The sequence below is a fragment of the Blennius ocellaris genome (assembly GCF_963422515.1).
Source record: "Blennius ocellaris genome assembly, chromosome: 7".
NCBI classification, from domain to species: Eukaryota; Metazoa; Chordata; class Actinopteri; order Blenniiformes; family Blenniidae; genus Blennius; species Blennius ocellaris.
In genome coordinates, this window is record NC_137656.1 from 1147933 (window position 1) to 1169258 (window position 21326).

At 44.3% G+C, this 21326-nt stretch overlaps 1 protein-coding gene across 1 annotated transcript; it reads right to left on the reverse strand.

The window, feature by feature from the left end:
* Positions 1-10165: 10165 nt before the first annotated feature.
* LOC308132726 (uncharacterized protein) lies at positions 10166-21245 on the reverse strand. Its single transcript, XM_080499907.1, has 6 exons — positions 21004-21245; positions 19464-19760; positions 18592-18884; positions 14954-15347; positions 13411-13707; positions 10166-12831 (listed from the first exon to the last, which is right to left on the reverse strand). The coding sequence occupies exons 1-6, from the start codon at positions 21173-21175 to the stop codon at positions 11315-11317; spliced, it is 2970 nt and encodes a 989-aa protein (XP_080356033.1). The 5' UTR covers positions 21176-21245; the 3' UTR covers positions 10166-11314.
* Between the last annotated feature and the right edge of the window lie 81 nt (positions 21246-21326).

The window sequence follows — 21326 nt, forward strand, 5'->3', positions numbered from 1 at the left end:
CCTTCTCCTTCTCCTTCTCCTTCTCCTTCTCCTTCTCCTTCTCCTTCTCCTTCTCCTTCTCCTCCTCCTCCCGCAACTTTTTCTTCTTCTTCTTCTTCTCCTTCTACGTCTCCTTCTTCTTCTTCGTTGTATTTTACGGCGGCTGGTAACTATTAAACGGAGCATTATCGCCCCCTAGGGTTCAGCAGTGTGATAACAGAATGTTGCTGCACTGAAGCCACATATTCGTCAGATTTACGCAAAACTTAACTCACATATGTACAGAATAACCCTTATTACCTGTAAAATAAAACAAAATCAAATGCTGTATAGAGGCAAAGGTTCACATAAAACAACCTATTTATCATCAAGCTGTAGTGAGTTTTACATAATTCCCCCGCGGAAACTAAGTTAAGTAGATGGGTTCCGGTGGGACTGTTTATACTGGTGCACTGGTGGTTGTGTTTTTAGCTTATTTAGCTTAGTTAGCAGCCGCCGAGTGGAGGGCCACGTTCCGTTCCCGTTCTTTATTCCCTCTGCTTAATGTCAATAAAACTGCCGCCGTTGGTACCGTCTTTCGACACGCCGCCTCCGACTCCGGTTCCTGCGCTACAAAGCTCTGATTGTTGAGTCTCATGATCACTTTGAGACCTTAGTTGTTTAGCTAACTTGGCGGCTGACATTAACACGATAGGTTTGATGTGTTGTGTGTTTGAGTAACATAGTTAGTCCCGTTAAATGTGTGTTTGAGTAACATAGTTAGTCCCGTTAAATGTGTGTTTGAAAGGCACGGGCGCAGTTTGTGAACACGAGCGTGCAAGTGTTTACATCACGTGAGTGATAGTGTCGCTTTGAGCATGCTCAGTAGGAGTGGGGCATTCTGGGTAATATAGTCTTTTGAGCAATCTCCGCTATACTGAATGTGAATGACAATCTCGACTGAAGAAGGTTATTTCTTTAAATAATGATGTTCAAAGAATCTGTTGTGATTGTTTGTATTTTATCACTTCCATGTTTATGACCTGTGTACCTGTGTACCTGTGTAAGTTATGCATAGTGAATAAACCCTCACTGGCCTGTCTGAGTCAGACTGGGGTCCCGGGGCCTGCAGGAGCCAGCAGCTTCAGCCAGTGACTGGTTGCTCGGTTGACCCCTGGGGTCGCCACGGGAAGGGAGGTTGGAGTTCAGCTTGATACACTCATATCATGAGTGTGAGAGAGAGAAACAAAACACACAGGAGTTCAATCTCTCACGAGCAAACGAGACGTTGTGGTACAGCAGCGTTATGCAAATCAAAACACTTCCAATCAGTTAGAAGCAGCTAAATATCCAAGTTTCCTTTATTGTTCTGTTCTCACCCCCCTTTTTTTGTTTTACTTCTTAAGAGCAAGTGGGATGGGAGGTGTCCTTGTGGGGAAAGCGTGAGGGTGGAGCGTCAACAGTGGATTTATTTCTATAACCCCTTTAAAGGTATATTCTACACCTTCAGTCCTATTTAATGTCCCGTCTCAGAGGAACATCACAACAAAACAGACCTGAGGCCTTCCTAAATAACTTCAGGGTTTGCGGCCCACTTTCTACCGTACTGTGACCATTGTCACACATTTATACACGTATCTACCATTTGTCATCACGTGTGCACACTCAGTTTCTCAATGCATCTCATCTTCATTAATCAACGTTCACTAGTTCATGTTTGAAAACTTGAGTCTAACAGTTATCCATGTAGTAAAGGCGCCTAACTACCTAAACTTGCGCTGCGTAATCAACACACCTACTGATCAATCTGCTTCCTCTACTGAGTGTAGGATCTGTCTCATGTTCTAGAGTCCAAATGGTCCTGCATGGACCTTCCTGATAAGGTATGAGTGACGGTAACATCCCATCAGGACGGCTGGTCGTCGTCCAGGACAAGTTTTACAACCTAAGTTGATACAAGAGAAAGCAAAACTGACCTCAAAGTATCTGTTATCTGCTGAAAGCCGTTAAAATGTAGACGTCACAGCATGTGAAACTACTCTGGTCTAATGTCATGGCGCCAGACCAAGGTGGCACCAAGTTGTCCTCAGTAGTTCTTCCTGCGTGGCGTGAAAAGAGTGAAAAGTTCAACTACGACTCGTTCATGTTGAATAAAAAACAAACACTGAAGAACAAAACTCACTGGATTCATGTCAACGTTTTAATGACATTTCTTCAAAGTTCACATTTGCTCATACAACGTCTTTAGTGTCACATTTTTCCAAACAAACAAAACAACCTCAGAAACACAAACATTCCCTGAAGCAAAGTTTGAACACAGTTCAAAGCAGCAACATTTCCTTTCAACTGGATGAGACCTTGTGATTTTGGGCTCAAGCTGGACTTCCTGAATGAGGCCTCCCGTGGAGTCGTTCATGACGTCGTCTCTTTGACACTTTGAATGTGGTGCAGCAACGAACGACGGCGAGGAAGTCTGTCCCGCATGTGTCACAAGATTACGACTTCTCACCTGTGTGGGTTCTCTTGTGAACTAACATATTACTCTTTTGGCTGAAACTTTTCCCACATGTGTCACAAGCGTATGGCTTCTCACCTGTGTGGGTTCTCTTGTGAGCCAGCAAAGTACCGCGGAGACTGAAACATTTCCCACATATTTCACAAGAATATGGCTTCTCATCTGTGTGGGTTCTCTTGTGAACCAACAAATGACAGCGCCGACTAAAACTTTCCTCACATGTATCACAAGAGTACGGCTTCTCATCTGTGTAGGTTATCTTGTGACGCAACAAATTACTCTGAAAGCTGAAACTTTTTCCACATGTTTCACAAGAATACGGCTTCTCAACTTCATGGGTTCTCTTGTGAACCAACAAATTAGTCTGAAAGCTGAAACTTTTTCCACATGTTTTACAAGGATATGGCTTCTCACCTGTGTGGGTTCTTTTGTGAATCAACAAAGCACTGCGCCGACTGAAACTTTTCTCACATGTATCACATGGATACTGCTTCTCAGCTGTGTGGGCTCTCTTGTGAACCAACAAAGTCCTGCTCTGTCTGAAACTTTTTCCACATGTTTCACAAGAGTACGGCTTCTCACCTGTGTGGGTTCTCTTGTGAACCAACAAATAAGAGCTCTGAATGAAACTTTTACCACATGTTTCACAAGAGTACGGCTTCTCACCTGTGTGGGTTCTCTTGTGAAGCAACAAATTCCTGCCCTCCCTGAAACTTTTTCCACATGTTTCACAAGGGTACGGCTTCTCACCTGTGTGGGTTTTCTTGTGACGCAACAAATGACTGCCCCGACTGAAACTTTTCCCACATGAATCACAAGAGTACAGCTTCTCACCTGTGTGGGTTGTCTTGTGAACCAACAAAGTCCTGCTCTCACTGAAACTTTTTCCACATGTTTCACAAGAGTACGGCTTCTCACCTGTGTGGGTTCTCTTGTGAACCAACAGATTACTCTGTCGGATGAAACTTTTTCCACATGTTTCACAAGAGTACGGCTTCTCACCTGTGTGGGTTCTCTTGTGACGCAACAAATGATCTCTCCGACTGAAACTTTTCCCACATGCATCACAAGAGTACGGCTTCTCACCTGTGTGAATTCTCATGTGGACCAACATATTACTCTGTCGGCTGACACTTATCCCACAGAGTTCACAAAGTATTTTCTTCTCATCAGCGTCGGTTCTTAAGTTCTGACTTAATTTACGTTTCTTACAGACAATTCCACCAGATGTTTCCTCACAAAGAAGCTTTTCACCTTCAGCCTGGTTCTCTGACTCAGGAACCTCGTCCACACGGTCACCAGGAACTATGATCAGTTTCTTCAGTTCTACATTTCTAGTTGGTTCCGAGTCCAGATGTTTAGTCACATGGTGGACTTCAGAGTCATGAGAGAGGAGCTGCTCAGAGTCCGGTTCTTCTTCTGGTTCACTCAGGGAACTTGGCTCCTCAATAGAAGGAACCCTGAAGGAACCACCTTCAACCTTCAGTAGAAGCTGCTCTCCCTCCTGGTTGCTACCAAGTTCCTGCTGGTCCTCAATCTGAGGAGGTTCTGGTTCTTCTGGGTCCTCTTTGATCTGTGGAGGTTCTGGTTCTTCTGGTTCCTCTTTGATCTGAGGAGGTTCTGGTTCCTCTTTGATCTGAGGAGGTTCTGGTTCTTGCTGTTCTCCACAGGAGTCTGTTTCCTGTTTAAAGAGCTGCTCCTCCACACAGTCATGATGCTGTCGGAGCTCTGGAGGGACAAAATAGTAGCAGATTACAGGTTAGTTACCGTATTTTCCGCACTATAAGGCGCACTGGATTATAAGGCGCATGGAATAGACCAGTGGTCAGCAACCTTTATAGCTCAAAGCCATTAGGTTACATTTTCCACTGATTCTAACACCCAGAGAGGTGCACACACATTATTTTGATAGTCCTACCTGCAGCCTATGCCAGGACGACACTACACACAAAACCTTCTTCACTGCTGGTTGACAACTTACAACTACCGGTAATAAACGAAACTACATGAACTAAGCAACAAAAACACAACACAACACAATTATTACCGACACCACAAACCAAATATAACCCCCAATAATTGCATTTAAAACACCACAAACAGCTGCAATGAATTATGGGAGTTTCTATCGGCTGCACTGAGGAGCCCAGGATGAATTTGTCGCTGCAAGGCATGATGTCCCATCATGCCTTGCAGCGACAAATTCATGTTTTGTGTTGTTGGAGGTTATTGTGGCTCGTTGTTGGGCTTGGTGTTGTGTTGATTGTGTTTATGTGTTTTTGTTCCCCAGTTTAGGGAGTAATTATTTCATCTAGTTTATTTTGGTTTGTTAGAATGTTGGTGTGCAACCATGAGTGATGAAGGTGTTGTGTGGAGTGTCGTCCGCTCTGAAGATCCGGTTGCGAAGTTAGAGTTGTCAAAATAAAAGCTTCTGGTTGTTCAGCTGTCAAATAGCATCTTGAGTAGAACAATTCTTCCATATATAAGGCGCACCGGCAGCTTCTGAGAAAATTTGAGGTATTTAGGTGCGCCTTATAGTGCGGAAAATACGGTACATTACTTCTACTTCTTCCAGCTTTAAAAACAAAACAATGTCGTTGGACTCCTGTCAACTACGAGAAATTGTTGAAAACCTCTAGAATCTGGGCCCTTTAAGCTCGTTATTGCTATATTACAGGGGTCTCAGACTCGCGGCCCGGGGGCCAATTGCAGCCCTCGGGTCAATATTTTGTGGCCCTCTGCTTCTAATCAAAGCTTTGTGTCAGTGCGGCCCGCGCATTTTTTTCTCGCACGCATCTGGGGGTTTTATATTTTTTAACACCTGTGGGCTCCCGTAGCTCAGGCTCGCGAGAACAGCGCCAATCACCTTAAAATGTTTGGATGAACGATTGGAAGTAAAATATCTTGTCAACTAATGCTACACGGTTTTATTTAGCCCCAGGCCATGTCTTTTTCAAAACCTGTCGTGAAGAGAAAAGTCGGCGATGAGCACAGACAATTTCAGGAGAAGTGGGAGCTGCAATATTTTTTTGTTGAGCACAGGGGCGTCCCAACGTGTCTAATATGCACGGATAAAGTTGCGGTGCACAAGGAGTATAACATTAAAACGCCATTACTCAACTGAACACGCTGAGGAGTGTGCAAAATACCTGGGAGATGAGCGAGAGGACCGGGTCGCCAAACTTAAAACACGTCTACTGAGGCAACAAGATGTTTTTCAAGAAAGCCAGCAAAAGAGAGTGAAGCGGCTGTCAAAGCTAGCTACGTGGCGAGTGAGATGATCGCTAAAGCAGGAAAGCCGTTCAAAGACGGCGAGTTCATCAAACGCTGCATGTTGCAGGCTGCAAGTAAAGTCTGCCCGGAAAAAAAGGCTCAGTTTTAGTAACATCAGCTTTTCAGCCAACACAGTGGCAGAGCGCATTTCTGACATGTCTGGTGACATTTGTGATCAACTGCGTGAGAAAGCGAAACATTTCCATTCTTACTCACTCGCTCTTGATGAGAGCACAGACGCCACTGACACGGCGCAGCTCGGAATACATGTCCGTGGTGTTGGTAACAATTAGGAAGTTACGGAGGAGTTGCTCACAGTGATCGCAATGCATGGCCAGACCACCGGTCAGGAGATACTCCGTCAGCTGTGTGATTGCATTGAGGATGCCGGCTTACAATGGAAGTGTTTGGCTGGAATAACTACCGATGGAGCGCCATCAATGACAGGGAGGAAAAACGGACTTGTAGCACTTGTTGGAAGAGAACTGGAAGAGGAGGGTGTGGAAGATGCCATTGCTCTGCACTGCATTATCCATCAAGCAGGCCCTTTGCAGCAAAATCCTGAGGTTTGACAATGTGATGTCCGACGTCGTGAAATTCATCAACCACATCAGATCCGGGGCTTTAAAGCACCGGCAGTTCCGCGACTTTTTGGTGGAAATAGAGTCAGAATATATGAGGACGTGCTCTACTTCACCGAGGTACGTTGGCTCAGCAGGGGGGAGGTCTTGAAGAGGTTTTTTGGAGTTGAGGGCACAAGTGAAAGCCTACATGGAGAAGGATGGGATGACTGTTTGTGTGCTAAGTGATCCTAAATGGCTAATGGACCTAGCTTTTCTTGTTGACATCACACAGGAGCTGAATGTGCTGAACAAGAAGTTACAAGGCCAGGGCCAGCTTGTCAGTGTTGCATATGACAGTGTCAGAGCATTTTCCACAAAACTTGTGTTATGGAAAGCCCAGCTCTTCCAGACAAACCTCTGCCATTTCCCAGCATGCAAGGCACTCATGGATTCAGGCACAACATTCAGTGGTGAGAAGTACGCTGATACTATCGGAAAGCTACAAGAAGAATTTGATCACAGGTTTGCAGACTTCAAGACACACAGAGCCACTTTTCACATTTTTACTGACCCCTTCTCCTTTAATGTGGAGGATGCCCCCCCCCGTCCTGCAGATGGAGCTAATTGACCTGCAGTGTAATACTGAACTCAAAGCCAAGTTCAGGGAGGTGAGTGGAAAAACAGTGGAGCTTGAACAATTTTTGAGAAAACTGCCCCCCACCTTCCCTGAGCTTTCCAGGATGTTCAAGCGGACCATGTGCCTTTTTGGCAGCGCCTATCTGTGTGAAAAGCTCTTCTCCACAATGAACTTCAATAAGTCAAAGTTCAGGTCCAGACTTAAAGATGAGCACCTTAAAGCTACACTGAGGGTCTCAGTTGCCTCCTCCCTCAAGCCAGATGTGGCTCAGCTGTGTGAGAGGAAGCGCTGCCAAGTCTCTGGTAGCAAGGAGTAGAAGGAAGTAAATGAAGCCTATGTTCTGAAGAACTGTTCGTGTTCTGCATGTTCTGACTTGTTAAGATTGAGAAGATTGGATCAGTTGATCTTTTTTTTGGAATACTTGAAGCCTTTTTTTTGTGATGCGGCCTTTTTTTTGTGATGCGGCCCAGCCTCACCCAGACTCTACCTCCAGCGGCCCCTGGGCAAGTTGAGTTTGAGACCCCTGCTATATTATGTTGGTTGCATTCACACACAGTAAGATTGTTTACAATCATTACAGAAACGCTGTGAAACTAATATAGAGGTGAACATACATTTTATACAGTGACGGACATTGTGAAAGTTCTGGCTACTAAAGACAGTAGAGTTCAGAAGGAAGGTTTCTTTGGGGAAACGAGCTCATGTGTTTACTAAAGCGTAATGCTGTGCCGTTGCTGTGATTACACTCCCGCACCAGAGGGGGCGCTGTGGGGTTGAGCTGAAGCAGAGAGTGGAGAAGAAGACCGAGTGTGTTTGGTGAATGAAGGTGATGAAAGATGCTAAAAACACAAGAGACACAAACCCGGCTTCAGTCTGTGGTGGATAAATCAAACAGTCCTAATGATGGAGGTCCTCCACCAGCCACATTCATGTGTTCATTCACACTCTGACACACCTGTTCTGTGCAGCTTGATCTGAGGCGTCCAAATGAGTTCCAGAAGTTTGTGTTGATGGAGAATCTCCTCCTCGTACTGGACCATGGTGGGTTGAAACAGGGTGAATATTTCCACAGCAGCAGCAGTGAGTCTCTGGCTGGTCCAGTCTCTCACGGAGTCCAGGGAATCGTCACGTCCACCATCAGTGACGGTGTCCTCCACCAGACCCTCCTCCTCTTTAATGGCTGGAGCTTCATGTTCCTCCTGCTGCAGACTGGAGCTCGTCTTCTGCTGACCAGCGTGTCGCTGTGGACTCTCTGGAGGGAAAGCAGACAAAAGTCACTGGTGTGATGGAGGCGAGTGTTTTACAGTGATGGATGGACGAGACGGGACAGGCTGCGTTTGAAATACAAACATTCAGAAAGCCAGAGTGTGACAGTCGCCGTGTGCTTTGAAAAATAAGAGGAGCAGGGGGATGGAAATCTACTTTTGGGCAGCGCAGCTGACAGCGGTGGTAGCCTGGGTTAATACTGATGTGGAGTCGGGATGGGTAAACATAGAGCAAAACTGATTGCCGGCTATTCCACTGTCCACTCTAGTGTTTTTAGGCAAGCAGTCACAGAAGAAACTGTTAGGTGGAAAACCTGCTAGAATGATAGAAAAGAGACAACCCCAGTATCGAGAGCAATAATAGTCACAACAATCAACACTTCTTGCACAAGGGCAGCGAGTGAAGTCACCTGACAGCTCGTTCATCAATCTGCGCCGTTCTTCCCTCTGCTGCCCGCTTTTATTCCCAACGTTGAAGTAGGCGGTTACTTTCTCATTCCATGATACAACAAAGCAGGTTAACACTGGTGTCTGTGTATGTGTATGTGTGTGTAACTACATTTCTATGTGAGCTGAGAAGGGAGGAACGCTATGAGATAAGATGTTCCTCCGGCCTGAAGGCCAGAGACCTTGAAGACATCTCAGAGCGGCGACGTTAAAATATCTTCTCATAAGTACAAGGTACAATGACTCGTGGCCTGGCAGGCGTAAAGCAGCAAACAACACAAACTTGCATGAATCAACGATAACTTGCAAAATGTTAATTCCCATTATTCCAAGTATAAAGTACAAATTTACTTATCAATCCCGAAACTTTCTGCTTTAAAGTCACTCCTGTTGTTTCACTGTGAACCAGAACTGCAGCTGCAGCCTCGTTTCTGTCTGCGAGCTTCAAAACAAACGTAACGATCCTCCAGCAGCCACATCACGTGTTCATTCTCACGTTTCCATACCTGTTCTGTGGAACGCGATTCCAGGTTTCCCGCTGAGTTGAAGACGTTTGCGTTGCCGGACAATCTCCTCCTCGTACTGGACGATAGTTTGTTGAAACACGGTGAATATTTCTCCAGCAGCAGCAGCGAGTCGCTCGTTGATAAACTCTCTCAAAGCCTGAACTGAACTCATTGTTGCTGCACGAGATGAAATATTTCCTCCGGGAGACTCGACAACACTACGAGGAAACTGTGGAGCTTCAAACCGCCTCCAGAGCTGCTGCTTCTCTTCTTTATTCTTCTTCTTCTTCTCCTCTTTCTTCTCCTCCTCCTTCTTCTTCTTCTCCTCCGTCTCCGTCTTCTTCTTCGTTGTATTTTACGGCGGCTGGCAACTATTAAACGCAGCATTATCGCCCCCTAGGGTTCAGGAGTGTGATAACAGAATTCAAACACAACAAGGACACTTCAGAGGGAAACACCAGACAGGGTGATGTGGACAATGTCGTCCTGAAGAGCCACTTTACATCTTTTATTAAATTGTCCGAGGTATAATGAAGAAAGAACAGTTCTGGAGGCTGAATTGAGAAAAGAAGGAATTCACCAGTTCACAATTAATAGTGTCTCAACTCAACTCAACTCAACTTTATTTATAAAGCGCTTTAAGCAGCCGTAGCTGAGACAAAGTGCTGTACATTGAAATAAAAATATAAGAGGCAACATAAAAACATTAAAACAATAAAAAAGTTAAAGCAATAAAAACAATCAGATGGTAAAACAATTAACAAAACATAAAAAGTTAAAACAATAAAAAAATAAAAACGAAGAGTCTCAGAGCAGAGTCTCACGCTGAGGTAAAGGCCAAAGAATAAAAATGGGTTTTAAGACGAGTTTTAAAAATGGACAGTCCTGTTAGACAGGCTTGTCTAACAGGGAGGGGGGGGGGGGGGGGGGGGGGCATTCCAGAGGTTAGGACATGTGGAAACACGTGTCACAAGATTGCGGCTTCTAACCTGTGTGGGTGTCGTCCGAAACCTCTGATTACATTCCTCAAACAAACGGGCTTAATAAACTCATTCCTCAAACAAACAACGTATCAACGTATTTAATGTCACATTTTTCAAAACAAACAAAACAACCTCAGAAACACAAACATTTCCTGAAGCAAAGTTTGAACAGAGTTCAAAGCAGCAACGTTTCCTTTCAACTGGACGAGACCTTGTGATTTTGGGCTCAAGCTGGACTTCCTGAATGAGGCCTCCCGTGGAGTCGTTCATGACGTCGTCTCTTTGACACTTTGAATGTGGTGCAGCAACGAACGACGGCGAGGAAGTCTGTCCCGCATGTGTCACAAGATTACGGCTTCTCACCTGTGTGGGTCCTCTTGTGATGCAACAAATTAACTCTCTGACTGAAACTTTTCCCACATGTGTCACAAGCGTATGGCTTCTCACCTGTGTGGGTTCTCTTGTGAGCCAGCAAAGTACTGCGGAGACTGAAACATTTCCCACATATTTCACAAGAATATGGCTTCTCATCTGTGTGGGTTCTCTTGTGAACCAACAAATGACAGCGCCGACTAAAACTTTTCTCACATGTATCGCAAGAGAACGGCTTCTCACCTGTGTGGGTTATCTTGTGACGCAAAAAGTTACTCTGAAAGCTGAAACTTTTTCCACGTTTTACAAGGATATGGCTTCTCACCTGTGTGGGTTCTCTTGTGACGCAACAAATTACTCTGATGGCTGAAACTTTTTCCACACGTTTTACAAGGATACGTCTTCTCACCTGTGTGGGTTCTCTTGTGACGCAACAAATTACTCTGATGGCTGAAACTTTTTCCACACGTTTTACAAGGATACGGCTTCTCACCTGTGTGGGTTCTCTTGTGACGCAACAAATTACTCTGATGGCTGAAACTTTTTCCACACGTTTTACAAGGATACGGCTTCTCACCTGTGTGGGTTCTCTTGCGAAGCAACAAAGCCCTGCTCTGTCTGAAACTTTTTCCACATGTTTCACGAGAATACGGCTTCTTATCTCTGTGAATTCTCATGTGGACCAACCTATACCTCTGTTGTTTGAAACTTTTCCCACATACATCACAAGGGTATGGCTTCTCATCTGTGTGAGTTTTGATATGCCTCAACATATACTTGCGTTGGCTGAAACGTTTACCACGTTTCACAAGAGTACGGCTTCTCACCTGTGTGAGTTCTTTTATGACGCAACAAAGTCCTGCTCTGTCTGAAACTTTTCCCACATGTTTCACAAGAGTACGGCTTCTCATCTGTGTGGGTTATTTTATGACGCAACAAAGTCCTGCTCTGTCTGAAACTTTTCCCACATGTTTCACAAGAGTACGGCTTCTCATCTGTGTGGGTTATTTTGTGACGCAACAAAGTATCGCCCCGACTGAAACTTTTTCCACATGTTTCACAAGAGTACAGCTTCTCACCTGTGTGGGTTTTCTTGTGAAGCAACAAAGTCTTGCTCTGTCTGAAACTTTTCCCACATATTTCACAAGAATATGGCTTCTCACCTGTGTGGGTTCTTTTGTGACGCAACAAAGTATCGCCCCGACTGAAACTTTTCCCACATGTTTCACAAGAGTACAGCTTCTCACCTGTGTGGGTTCTCTTGTGAAGCAACAAAGCCCTGTTGTGTATGAAACTTTTCCCACATTGATCACAAGAGAACGGCTTCTCACCTGTGTGGGTTCTCTTGTGACGCAACAAAGTCCTGTTGTGTATGACACTTTTCCCACATTCATCACAAGAGAACGGCTTCTCATCTGTGTGAGTTTTCATATGCGTCAACATATATCTGCGTTGGCTGAAATTTTTTCTACATGCATCACAAGAGTACGGCTTCTCACCTGTGTGAATTCTCATGTGGACCAACATATTACTCTGTCGGCTGAAACTTTTCCCACAGAGTATTTTCTTCTCATCAGCATCGGTTCTTAAGTTCTGACTTAATTTACGTTTCTTACAGACAATTTCACCAGATGTTTCCTCACAAAGAAGCTTTTCACCTTCAGCCTGGTTCTCTGACTCAGGAACCTCGTCCACACGGTCACCAAGAACTATGATGAGTTTCTTCAGCTCTACATTTCTAGTTTGTTCCGAGTCCAGATGTTTAGTCACATGGTGGACTTCAGAGTCATGAGGGAGGAGCTGCTCAGAGTCCGGTTCTTCTTCTGGTTCACTCAGGGAACTTTGCTCCTCAATAGAAGGAACCCTGAAGGGACCACCTTCAACCTTCAGTAGAAGCTGCTCTCCCTCCTGGCTGCTACCGAGTTCCTGCTGCTCCTCAATCTGAGGAGGTTCTGGTTCTTCTGGTTTCTCTTTCATCTGAGGAGGTTCTGGTTCTTCTTTGATCTGTGGAGGTTCTGGTTCTTCTGATTCCTCTTTGATCTGAGGAGGTTCTGGTTCTTCTGGTTTCTCTTTCATCTGAGGAGGTTCTGGTTCTTCTTTGATCTGTGGAGGTTCTGGTTCTTCTGATTCCTCTTTGATGTGTGGAGGTTCTGGTTCCTCTTTGATGTGTGCATGTTCTGGTTCCTCTTTGATCTGTGGAGGTTCTGGTTCCTCTTTGATCTGAGGAGGTTCTGGTTCTGGTTGTTCTCCACAGGAGTCTGTTTCCTGTTTAAAGAGCTGCTCCTCCCCACAGTCATGATGCTGTCGGAGCTCTGGAGGGACAAAATAGTAGCAGATTACAGGTTAGTTACATTACTTCTACTTCTTCCAGCTTTAAAAACAAAACAATGTAGTTGAACTCCTGTCAACTACGAGAAATTGTTGAAAACCTCCAGAATCTGGGCCCTTTAAGCTCGTTATTGCTATATTATGTTGGTTGCATTCACACACAGTAAGATTGTTTACAATCATTACAGAAACGCTGTGAAACTAATATAGAGGTGAACATACATTTTATACAGTGACGGACATTGTGAAAGTTCTGGCTACTAAAGACAGTAGAGTTCAGAAGGAAGGTTTCTTTGGGGAAACGAGCTCATGTGTTCACTAAAGCGTAATGCTGTGCCGTTGCTGTGATTACACTCCCGCACCAGAGGGGGCGCTGTGGGGTTGAGCTGAAGCAGAGAGTGGAGAAGAAGACCGAGTGTGTTTGGTGAATGAAGGTGATGAAAGATGCTAAAAACACAAGAGACACAAATCCGGCTTCAGTCTGTGGTGGATAAATCAAACAGTCCTAATGATGGAGGTCCTCCACCAGCCACATTCATGTGTTCATTCACACTCTGACACACCTGTTCTGTGCAGCTTGATCTGAGGCGTCCAAATGAGTTCCAGAAGTTTGTGTTGATGGAGAATCTCCTCCTCGTACTGGACCATGGTGGGTTGAAACAGGGTGAATATTTCCACAGCAGCAGCAGTGAGTCTCTGGCTGGTCCAGTCTCTCACGGAGTCCAGGGAATCGTCACGTCCACCATCAGTGACGGTGTCCTCCACCAGACCCTCCTCCTCTTTAATGGCTGGAGCTTCATGTTCCTCCTGCTGCAGACTGGAGCTCGTCTTCTGCTGACCAGCGTGTCGCTGTGGACTCTCTGGAGGGAAAGCAGACAAAAGTCACTGGTGTGATGGAGGCGAGTGTTTTACAGTGATGGATGGACGAGACGGGACAGGCTGCGTTTGAAATACAAACATTCAGAAAGCCAGAGTGTGACAGTCGCCGTGTGCTTTGAAAAATAAGAGGAGAACAAAGTGTGGATGCATCATTAACTTCTCCCACTTCTGAAATGTTGGTGGGAAGTTTCCAGTTTGACCTGGTTCACAACTAGGATTTTTTTCCAGCAACACTTGAACGCATCATCAGTGAAAAAAATATTTGATATTGCACACAAACTCTAATTAAATTAACCTTTAGTCCATCTACGTTTCTCATTCGGCTTTTTTATTTAATTACTTACATTTGGCTTTGCTTTGCTCTATGTTTTGTGTGCATCTATTTAAATGTATTTGATTTTGTTGTTATAGATTTGAATAATCACATTTTTGTCCATGTCTGAAATAAGCCTGCCTTCTATACAAAATAAAAATCAATTCAGAACCTTATATAAGTAGTTTCTAGATTGAATAAATCATTCTTTATCTAAACTGACAACCATTCCAGGGGAGGTGATTGCAGCTTTTATTTTGAAATCAGTTGGCGGAAATAGTACGCTGCATCGTTGATTCTTCACAGAAGCCGACAGCCGCACAGCTCACTTGACTACTTTTTTGAAACTGCGGGCTGGTTTGACCACAGTTTATTACTGGAGTCACTGTAATGTCTCCATTATTATTATTAGAGAGTCACCGTAATGTCTCCATTATTATTATTGTTATTAGAGAGTCACCGTAATGTCTCCATTATTATTATTGTTATTAGAGAGTCACCGTAATGTCTCCTTTATTATCATTGTTATTAGAGAGTCACCGTAATGTCTCCTTTATGATTATTGTTATTAGAGAGTCACCGTAATGTCTCCTTTATTATTATTGTTATTAGAGAGGCACCTTAATGTCTCCATTGTAAACACGAAGCAGCACAAACCAGTCATGTTAGCATGTTAGCTCAGACTGAGTGTCAATAAGTCACTTCCTCCACTGGCAAACAACACAAACACCGTTCGCTTCGTTTCTCAGACAGATTCTCCGTTTAACCCCGAAACTTTCTGCTTTAAAGTCACTCCTGTTGTTTCACTGTGAACCAGAACTGCAGCTGCAGCCTCGTTTCTGTCTGCGAGCTTCAAAACAAACGTAACGATCCTCCAGCAGCCACATCACGTGTTCATTCTCACGTTTCCATACCTGTTCTGTGGAACACGATTCCAGGTTTCCCGCTGAGTTGAAGAAGTTTGCGTTGCCGGACAATCTCCTCCTCGTACTGGACGATAGTTTGTTGAAACACGGTGAATATTTCTCCAGCAGCAGCAGCGAGTCGCTCGTTGATAAACTCTCTCAAAGCCTGAACTGAACTCATTGTTGCTGCAGGAGATGAAATATTTCCTCCGGGAGACTCGACAACACTACGAGGAAACTGTGGAGCTTCAAACCGCCTCCACAGCTGCTGCTTCTCTTCTTTATTCTCCTCCTTCTTCTCATCCTTCTTCTCATTCTTCTTCTTCTTCTTCTCCTTCTCCTTCTCCTCCCGCAACTTTTTCTTCTTCTTCTTCTTCTTCTCCTTCTCCGGCTCCTTCTTCTTCTTCGTTGTATTTTACGGCGGCTGCCAACTATTAAACGGAGCATTATCGCCCCCTAGGGTTCAGCAGTGTGATAACAGAATGTTGCTGCACTGAAGCCACATATTCGTCAGCTTTATGCAAAACTTGACTCACTTATGTACAGAATAACTCTTATTACCTGTAAAATAAAACAAAATCAAATGCAGTATAAAGGCAAAGGTTCACATAAAACAACCTATTTATCATCAAGCTGTAGTGAGTTTTACATAATTCATCAGCGGAACATAAGTTACGTACATGGGTTGCGGTGGGACTGTTTATACTGGTGCACTGGTGGTTGTGTTTTTAGCTTAGTTAGCTTAGTTAGCAGCCGCCGAGTGGAGAGCCACGTTCCGTTCCCATTCTTTATTCCCTCTGCTTAATGTCAATAAAACTGCCGTCGTTGGCACCGTCTTTCGACACGCCGCCTCCGACTCCGGTTCCTGCGCTACAAAGCTCTGATTGTTGAGTCTCATGATCACTTTGAGACCTTAGTTGTTTAGCTAACTTGGCGGCTGACATTAACACGATAGGTTTGATGTGTTGTGTGTTTGAGTAACATAGTTAGTCCCGTTAAATGTGTGTTTGAAAGGCACGGGCGTAGTTTGTGAGCACGAGCGTGCAAGTGTTTACATCACGTGAGTTATAGTGTCGCTTTGAGCATGCTCAGTAGGAGTGGGTCATTCTGGGTAATGTAGTCTTTTGAGCAATCTCCGCTATAATGAATGTGAATGACAATCTCGACTGAAGAAGGTTATTTCATTAAATAATGATGTTCAAAGAATCTGTTGTGATTGTTTGTGTTTTATCACTTCCATGTTTATGACCTGTGTACCTGTGTACCTGTGTAAGTTATGCATAGTGAATAAACCCTCACTGGCCTGTCTGAGTCAGACTGGGGTCCCGGGGCCTGCAGGAGCCAGCAGCTTCAGCCAGTGACTGGTTGCTCGGTTTACCCCTGGGGTCGCCACGGGAAGGGAGGTTGGAGTTCAGCTTGATACACTCATATCATGAGTGTGAGAGAGAGAAACAAAACACACAGGAGTTCAATCTCTCGCGAGCAAACGAGACGTTGTGGTACAGCAGCGTTATGCAAATCAAAACACTTCCAATCAGTTAGAAGCAGCTAAATATCCAAGTTTCCTTTATTGTTCTGTTCTCACCCCCCTTTTTTTTTTTTTACTTCTTATGAGCAAGTGGGATGGGAGGTGTCCTTGTGGGGAAAGCGTGAGGGTGGAGCGTCAACAGTGGATTTATTTCTATAACCCCTTTAAACGTATATTCTACACCTTCAGTCCTATTTAATGTCCCGTCTCAGAGGAACATCACAACAAAACAGACCTGAGGCCTTCCTAAATAACCTCAAGGTTTGCGGCCCACTTTCTACCGTACTGTGACCATTGTCACACATTTATACACGTATCTACCATTTGTCATCACGTGTGCACACTCAGTTTCTCAATGCATCTCATGTTCATTAATCAACGTTCACTAGTTTATGTTTGAAAACTTGAGTCTAACAGTTATCCATGTAGTAAAGGCGCCTAACTACCTAAACTTGCGCTGCGTAATCAACACACCTACTGATCAATCTGCTTCCTCTACTGAGTGTAGGATCTGTCTCATGTTCTAGAGTCCAAATGGTCCTGCATGGACCTTCCTGATAAGGTATGAGTGACGGTAACATCCCATCAGGACGGCTGGTCGTCGTCCAGGACAAGTTCTACAACCTAAGTTGATACAAGAGAAAGCAAAACTGACCTCAAAGTATCTGTTATCTGGTGAAAGCCGTTAAAATGTAGACGTCACAGCATGTGAAACTACTCTGGTCTAATGTCATGGCGCCAGACCAAGGTGGCACCAAGTTCTCCTCAGTAGTTCTTCCTGCGTGGCGTGAAAAGAGTGAAAAGTTCAACTACGACTCGTTCATGTTGAATAAAAAACAAACACTGAAGAACAAAACTCCCTGGATTCATGTCAACGTTTTAATGACATTTCTTCAAAGTTCACATTTGCTCATACAACGTCTTTAATGTCACATTTTTCAAAAAAAACAAACTAAACAACCCCAGAAACGCAAACATTTCCTGAAGCAAAGTTTGAACACAGTTCAAAGCAGCAACGTTCCTTTCAACTGGATGAGACCTTGTGATTTTGGGCTCAAGCTGGACTTCCTGAATGAGGCCTCCCGTGGAGTCGTTCATGACGTCGTCTCTTTGACACTTTGAATGTGGTGCAGCAACGAACGACGGCGAGGAAGTCTGTCCCGCATGTGTCACAAGATTACGACTTCTCACCTGTGTGGGTTCTCTTGTGAACCAACAAATTACTCTGAAAGCTGAAACTTTTTGTTTTACAAGGATATGGCTTCTCACCTGTGTGGGTTCTCTTGTGAATCAACAAAGCACAGCGCCGACTGAAACTTTTTCCACATGTTTCACAAGAGTACGGCTTCTCACCTGTGTGGGTTCTCTTGTGAAACAACAAATGACTGTTATGTCTGAAACTTTTTCCACATGTTTCACAAGGATACGGCCTCTCACCTGTGTGGGTTCTCTTGTGATACAACAAAGTATCACTCCGACTGAAACTTTTCCCACATGTTTCACAACGGTACGGCTTCTCACCTGTGTGTGTTCTCTTGTGAACCAAGAAATGACTCTGACGTCTAAAACTTTTTCCACATGTTTCACAAGAATACGGCTTCTCACCTGTGTGGGTTCTCTTGTGAACCAAAAAAGAACTGCTCTGACTGAAACTTTTCCCACATATTTCACAAGAATATGGCTTCTCAGCTGTGTGGGTTCTCATGTGAGCCAACAAATGACTCTTTTGTCTGAAACTTTTTCCACATGTTTCACAAGAATACGGCATCTCACCTGTGTGGGTTCTCTTGTGAACCAACAAAGTAATGCCCTGACTGAAACTTTTCCCACATATTTCACAAGAATACGACTTCTCACCTGTGTGGGTTCTCTTGTGAACTAACAAAGCACAGCCCTGACTGAAACTTCTTCCAGATACATCACAAGAGTACGGCTTCTCACCTCTGTGAATTCTCATGTGGACCAACATATAACTCTGTTGGCTGAGTTCTGGTTCCTCTTTGATCTGTGGGGTTTCTGGTGCTTCTGGTTCCTCTTTGATCTGAGGAGGTTCTGGTTCTTCTGGTTCCTCTTTGATCTGTGGTGTTTCTGGTTCTTCTTGTTCCTCTTTGATCTGTGCAGGTTCTGGTTCCTCTTTGATCTGAGGAGGTTCTGGTTCTTCTGGTTCCTCTTTGATCTGTGGGGTTTCTGGTTCCTCTTTGATCTGTGGAGGTTCTGGTTCCTCTTTGATCTGAGGAGGTTCTGGTTCTTCTGGTTCCTCTTTGATCTGTGGAGATTCTGGTTCCTCTTTGATCTGAGGAGGTTCTGGTTCCTCTTTGATCTGAGGAAGTTCTGGTTCTTGCTGTTCTCCACAGGAGTCTGTTTCCTGTTTAAAGAGCTGCTCCTCCCCACAGTCATGATGCTGTCGGAGCTCTGGAGGGACAAAATAGTAGCAGATTACAGGTTAGTTACATTACTTCTACTTCTTCCAGCTTTAAAAACAAAACAATGTAGTTGGACTCCTGTCAACTACGAGAAATTGTTGAAAACCTCTAGAATCTGGGCCCTTTAAGCTCGTTATTGCTATATTATGTTGGTTGCATTCACACACAGTAAGATTGTTTACAATCATTACAGAAACGCTGTGAAACTAATATAGAGGTGAACATACTTTTTTTACAGTGACGGACATTGTTAAAGCTCTGGCTACTAAAGACAGTAGAGTTCAGAAGGAAGGTTTCTTTGGGGAAACGAGCTCATGTGTTCACTAAAGCGTAATGCTGTGCCGTTGCTGTGATTACACTCCCGCACCAGAGGGGGCGCTGTGGGGTTGAGCTGAAGCAGAGAGTGGAGAAGAAGACCGAGTGTGTTTGGTGAATGAAGGTGTTGAAAGATGCTAAAAACACAAGAGACACAAATCCGGCTTCAGTCTGTGGTGGATAAATCAAACAGTCCTAATGATGGAGGTCCTCCACCAGCCACATTCATGTGTTCATTCACACTCTGACACACCTGTTCTGTGCAGCTTGATCTGAGGCGTCCAAATGAGTTCCAGAAGTTTGTGTTGATGGAGAATCTCCTCCTCGTACTGGACCATGGTGGGTTGAAACAGGGTGAATATTTCCACAGCAGCAGCAGTGAGTCTCTGGCTGGTCCAGTCTCTCACGGAGTCCAGGGAATCGTCACGTTCACCATCAGTGACGGTGTCCTCCACCAGACCCTCCTCCTCTTTAATGGCTGGAGCTTCATGTTCCTCCTGCTGCAGACTGGAGCTCGTCTTCTGCTGACCAGCGTGTCGCTGTGGACTCTCTGGAGGGAAAGCAGACAAAAGTCACTGGTGTGATGGAGGCGAGTGTTTTACAGTGATGGATGGACGAGACGGGACAGGCTGCGTTTGAAATACAAACATTCAGAAAGCCAGAGTGTGACAGTCGCCGTGTGCTTTGAAAAATAAGAGGAGAACAAAGTGTGGATGCATCATTAACTTCTCCGACTTCTGAAATGTTGGTGGGAAGTTTCCAGTTTGACCTGGTTCACACTGGGTTTTTTCCAGCAACACTTGAACGCATCATCAGTGAAAAGAATATTTGATATTCCACACAAACTCTAATTAAATTAACCTTTAGTCCATCTACGTTTCTCATTCGGCTTTTTTATTTAATTACTTACATTTGGCTTTGCTTTGCTCTATGTTTTGTGTGCATCTATTTAAATGTATTTGATTTTGTTGTTATAGATTTCAATAATCACATTTTTGTCCATGTCTGAAATAAGCCTGCCTTCTATACAAAATAAAAATCAATTCAGAACCTTATATAAGTAGTTTTTAGATTGAACAAATCATCCTTTATCTAAACTGACAACCATTCCAGGGGAGGTGATTGCAGCTTTTATTTGGAAATCAGTTGGCGGAAATAGTACACTGCATCGTTGATTCTTCACAGAAGCCGACAGCCGCAGGGCTCACTTGACTACTTTTTTGAAACTGCGGGCTGGTTTGACCACAGTTTATTACTGGAGTCACCGTAATGTCTCCTTTATTATTATTAGAGAGTCACCGTAATGTCTCCTTTATTATTATTGTTATTAGAGAGTCACCGTAATGTCTCCATTATTATTATTGTTATTAGAGAGTCACCATAATGTCTCCTTTATTATTATTGTTATTAGAGAGTCACCGTAATGTCTCCATTATTATTATTGTTATTAGAGAGTCACCATAATGTCTCCTTTATTATTATTGTTATTAGAGAGTCACCGTAATGTCTCCATTCTAAACACGAAGCAGCACAAACCAGTCATGTTAGCATGTTAGCTCAGACTGAGTGTCAATAAGTCACTTCCTCCACTGGCAAACAACACAAACACCGTTCGCTTCGTTTCTCAGACAGATTCTCCGTTTAACCCCGAAACTTTCTGCTTTAAAGTCACTCCTGTTGTTTCACTGTGAACCAGAACTGCAGCTGCAGCCTCGTTTCTGTCTGCGAGCTTCAAAACAAACGTAACGATCCTCCAGCAGCCACATCACGTGTTCATTCTCACGTTTCCATACCTGTTCTGTGGAACACGATTCCAGGTTTCCCGCTGAGTTGAAGACGTTTTTGTTGCCGGACAATCTCCTCCTCGTACTGGACGATAGTTTGTTGAAACACGGTGAATATTTCTCCAGCAGCAGCAGCGAGTCGCTCGTTGATAAACTCTCTCAAAGCCTGAACTGAACTCATTGTTGCTGCAGGAGATGAAATATTTCCTCCGGGAGACTCGACAACACTACGAGGAAACTGTGGAGCTTCAAACCGCCTCCAGAGCTGCTGCTTCTCTTCTTTATTCTTCTCCTTCTTCTTCGTCGTCTCCGTCTCCTTCTTCTTCGTTGTA

What these genes read in the sequence shown, in the direction of transcription:
- LOC308132726 (XM_080499907.1), bottom strand. Translation starts at nt 21,175, where the DNA reads ATGAGTTCAGTTCAGGCTTTGAGAGAGTTTATCAACGAGCGACTCGCT. An exon ending in AATCGTGTTCCACAGAACAG is followed by an intron (nt 13,708 to 14,953) that starts GTATGGAAACGT and finishes CTTTCCCTCCAG; the next exon opens with AGAGTCCACAGCGACACGCT. An exon ending in GATCAAGCTGCACAGAACAG is followed by an intron (nt 12,832 to 13,410) that starts GTGTGTCAGAGT and finishes TTGTCCCTCCAG; the next exon opens with AGCTCCGACAGCATCATGAC.